Source organism: Halichoerus grypus, chromosome 6 (assembly GCF_964656455.1).
Source record: "Halichoerus grypus chromosome 6, mHalGry1.hap1.1, whole genome shotgun sequence".
Taxonomy (NCBI): Eukaryota; Metazoa; Chordata; class Mammalia; order Carnivora; family Phocidae; genus Halichoerus; species Halichoerus grypus.
The window spans coordinates 38877413-38881683 of NC_135717.1; the positions used below are offsets into that span (position 1 = coordinate 38877413).

Here is a 4271-nt window from a genome sequence, read left to right on the forward strand (position 1 = left end):
GACGATGACAGCTGGGTTCTACGCTGCGTCTCCTTAGACCCTAATCCCGCCGCCTGTAATTACCTGTTCACGTGACCACGAAGGCGAGTCCTACCGCCTTATAATTACGGGTCCACGTGACCACCAAGGCAGTGCCACCGCCTGGTCATTACCAAGGCACCGGGAACAGGGTTTCTGCAAAGGGCTGGAACTGGGAACGCGAGGCTTGCCGGGAAGGAGCCCCGGGCGGGCACTCAGCACCGGCGTTAGTCGGTCACGCGCTAGCGCCGTGTCCGCTGCGTGTCCCGGGCGGAGGACACGGCCCGGCGCCGCCCAGGCAGAGGTGCGGACGTGACTTCGGCCCCAAGGCGACAGCGGCTCCCCACCCCGCCTCCCCCCGCGTCCTGCCGCGCTCCTCGCCGCGGAGAAGCCAGCCAATCCGCAGCCGGCCCGGCCCGGGGTCACTGCATTAAGGGCTTCCGTCACCTAAGCTGACCACGCACCACCAATGGGCGAGCCGCCCTGAGGCCGCCAATGAGCAGCAGCCTTACGTCCTGCGCCGGTTCTGGGCTCCTTCGCAGCGTTTCCGCAGTGAACGCTCCACTCCGAATGCCGGTTGGCTCCCTGCCAGCCAATCACCGGGGCGCCCCAGGCTCGGCAGCCAATGGCAGCCCGCCTTCCCGCGCGGGGCCGCGGCGGTTGGCGCTGAGCTCCCGCAGCCCGCGGGAGGCGGGGGCGGATTGGCGCAGGCGGCGTCCAATGGGCGGCGCGCGCGAGGAGCGGGGCCAATGAGCGCTCCGGGGGCGGTGCGGGCGCGGCGGCGGGCGGCTGCAAGGAGCGGCCGGTGGCGGCGGCGGTGGCGGCGGCGGCCGGTGGCGGCGGCGGCCATGGCGGAGGCGGAAGCCATGGCGGCGGCGGAGGCCGGGGGTGACGACGCCCGCTGCGTGCGGCTGAGCGCCGAGCGGGCCCAGGCGCTGCTGGCCGACGTGGACACGCTGCTGTTCGACTGCGACGGCGTGCTGTGGCGCGGCGAGACGGCCGTGCCCGGCGCGCCCGAGGCCCTGTCGGCGCTGCGGGCCCGCGGCAAGCGCCTCGGCTTCATCACCAACAACAGCAGCAAGACCCGCGAGGCCTACGCCGAGAAGCTGCGGCGCCTGGGCTTCGGCGGCCCCGCGGGGCCGGGCGCCGGCCTCGAGGTCTTCGGCACGGCCTACTGCACCGCGCTCTACCTACGCCAGCGCCTGGCGGGCGCGCCGGCCCCCAAGGCCTACGTGCTGGGCAGCGAAGCCCTGGCCACCGAGCTGGAGGCCGTGGGCGTCGCCAGCGTGGGCGTGGGGCCCGAGCCGCTGCTGGGCGACAGCCCCGGCGCCTGGCTGGACGCGCCGCTCGATCCCGACGTGCGCGCCGTCGTGGTGGGCTTTGACCCGCACTTCAGCTACATGAAGCTCACCAAGGCGGTGCGCTACCTGCAGCAGCCCGGCTGCTTGCTCGTGGGCACCAACATGGACAACCGGCTCCCGCTCGAGAACGGCCGCTTCATCGCGGGTCCGTGCGGCCCGGGGACGGGGGGGTGGGGGCGGGCCGCGGGCCCCTCCTGTCCTCTGACCCCGGGTGCTCTCCCCCCCCCTCCCTCCCCTACCTCTCCGCCCCGCAGGTACCGGCTGTCTGGTCCGAGCCGTGGAGATGGCCACCCAGCGCCAGGCCGACATCATAGGGAAGCCCAGCCGCTTCATATTCGACTGCGTGTCCCAGGAATACGGCATCAACCCGGAGCGCACCGTCATGGTGGGAGACCGCCTGGACACGGACATCCTCCTGGGCGTCACCTGTGGTCTGAAGACCATCCTGACCCTCACCGGCGTTTCCACTCTAGGGGATGTGAAGAGTAATCAGGAAAGTGACTGCATGTCTAAGAAGAAAATGGTTCCTGACTTCTATGTTGACAGCATAGCTGACCTTTTGCCTGCCCTTCAAGGTTAAAGATTTAGTGTCTTTAATCTCCAGAATAAAACGAATTGAAAACCACTTACCCAAATTAATAGGTGGGGCTTAAGCATCTGCTCAGCTAGGTGGCTTCAAAGAGTATGCGTGGAGTCAAGTAAAGGCACTAGTTGTTAACCTTGTAAGTAAACGTTTGGGGGGTGATATTGTTTACAGATGCTTCTATTTGAAGATGCACTTTTGAACCTGGAGGGCATTGTGGGGGTCCTGGGCATTGGGTGCCATTGACAAGGACAGGCTTAGCATCTGTCCAGGATTCAGGTAACCTCAGGGTGGTTACCCAGCCTGCTGATGGAACCGAGGCAGGTCTAGGGATGTTAGATGTTTTTTTGAAGATTTCATTCAGGGATCGGGCTCCCCTTACAGGCCAAAGGGGAGGACGGTCTGATGATTTTGACTGTTGTGAGAAACTTGTACAGACAGACCCAGGGCCCGTCGGTGCGGTCATCTGCAGGTGAGCCTGCCGTAGCATCCCAGCCCCTCACCTGCAGGGTAGGAGGGGAGGACAGCGCTGCTCCCAAGTGCTGTCTCCCTGTCTTTGGGGTGCAGGGTGCTGACCTCACCACCAGCACCCCACACTTAACGTAAAAACCACTCTTTTGTCACAGTCAAGTGTCTGTTCCGTTTCAGATACCCAGGGCTGCCACACCTCATACGCGGTCACGGAGTTGTGTAAACTCAGTCCAGCTAAGCCTCAGCTTTCTCAAATGTGCATTTAAATCCAGCTGATTTGGACTGAGCATATTCTTAGCTGAGCGGCCAAGAGGGTGTGGATGCCTTTGCTGAACTCTGGGCAGCTGTGCAGAGAGCTCAGAGTAGTGTTGGTACCAAAAATTATTTTTTTAAACTTTTGAACAACTTTGTCAAACGGTGGAATTGAATCTTAAGTGTGTTAATTAATAGCTGTGCTCTGTCTCGTAGGGAAAATCCCACTGAAGAAGTCTGCGTGCCCCACAGCCAGCAGCACGGCTAAAGGCATGTGCTGGCCAAGGAATGCCTGTCGTCCTGGGCGCCCTCTGGGTGGGGGAGGAAAGAGGAGTCCCCAAGAACAGGAAATCCTTTTACAAAACATCCAGTCTCTTCCTGTTTTCCTCCCATACTCAGTTGGGGTGGGAGTTAGATGCCAGTGGCCCTTGAGGCCACTTCTCTTGGCTCTGGAGTTCCTTGTCGGAGGCCAGCGGGAAAACTGGCAGGGTCCACCCGCTAGCCGAGGGTTCTTGGCAAAGGGTCCCGGCCTTTTCTTCCTGTTCCCTAAGTTGCTGACCTGATAAGCAGACCGTCCAGCCGCACTTGTAGGGTAGGGCCTGGGAAGCTGTTCCTTTTGGCAGACTCCTTCCCAGCGCCTCACTCTGTACCCAGTGCCCATGAGCCTCTCTCCTAGCCCCAGGGTGACTCCTTCCCTCCTTCTCAAAGTTCTCATAGCAATAAACGGTGTCCTGAACCCACAGCTCTTCCGAGGCCTGGGGTGTCTGGGGTTTGGACTCTGCTGTGGGGCAACGCGAGGGCAGCCAGCGCCTGTGAGGTTGGTGGTGCTGACGTTGGCTCTGCGAGGTCGGCTCAAGGTGGGTCTGGATATTGAGCAGGCCTGTCAGGGCGTTGTCACCCACACCAGGAGCACGCAGCAGGTGCGGCAAGCAGCAACCCCTCTCCTGCCGGGCAGCAACCCGGGAGCCCCCGTGCACCCCATCTCTGCCCCCCCGTTGCACTGTGTGAACCGAAATGCATATTAAAGTCTCAAATCCACGCTGACTCTGGCATTCTTTGCCCCTGTTTTGATAGCAGCCTTTGCTCAGACGCTACAGCCGCCTAGCATCCTGGGGGGGGGGGGGGTGCGTCTGAGAAGGAGGCGGTCTGGGATTCGTTCCAGAGCTGGGATGCTGACCACCACGATGCCACCACATCCCAGGCCCGTCACACAGAGGGCTGGGTTCCGAAGAATCAGCAAGACAGTGGCACAAAGAGCAAGAACAGGAGAGGGCCACAGGGTGAAGGGGGTGCAGAACATGCACGTCCTGCGAGCTGCCAGTGCCAGAGGGAGCCCTGACTCAAAACCCACAGCATCAAAAAGTCGGAGGTGCAAGCTGGGAGCAGAGGAGGCCATCCTGGGCAGGGCAGGGGCCAGCTGACCTGACTGACCGTCCAGGGGTGTGTGAACGTTCCAGTCAGCTGCCAGGAAGCCGTCCTGCTCTGTCCTGCGTGCCGCAGACTGCCCATCAGCCCATCCTGTCTGAGGGGCTGGCAAGTGGCTGGGGGTACAGGGGATGGAAGGACAAAGGCAGCGTGCACTCCCA

The 4271-nt window shown here is 62.5% G+C and overlaps 1 protein-coding gene across 1 annotated transcript; it reads left to right on the forward strand.

The window, feature by feature from the left end:
* The first annotated feature begins 785 nt into the window (after positions 1-785).
* Positions 786-2004, forward strand: PGP (phosphoglycolate phosphatase). The gene is made up of 2 exons (XM_036083238.2): positions 786-1524; positions 1634-2004. Exons 1-2 carry the CDS (start codon positions 867-869, stop codon positions 1957-1959), a joined length of 984 nt encoding a protein of 327 aa, XP_035939131.1. The 5' UTR covers positions 786-866; the 3' UTR covers positions 1960-2004.
* The last annotated feature ends 2267 nt before the right edge of the window (positions 2005-4271 follow it).

What these genes read in the sequence shown, in the direction of transcription:
- PGP (XM_036083238.2), top strand. Translation starts at nt 867, where the DNA reads ATGGCGGAGGCGGAAGCCATGGCGGCGGCGGAGGCCGGGGGTGACGAC. An exon ending in GAACGGCCGCTTCATCGCGG is followed by an intron (nt 1,525 to 1,633) that starts GTCCGTGCGGCC and finishes TCCGCCCCGCAG; the next exon opens with GTACCGGCTGTCTGGTCCGA.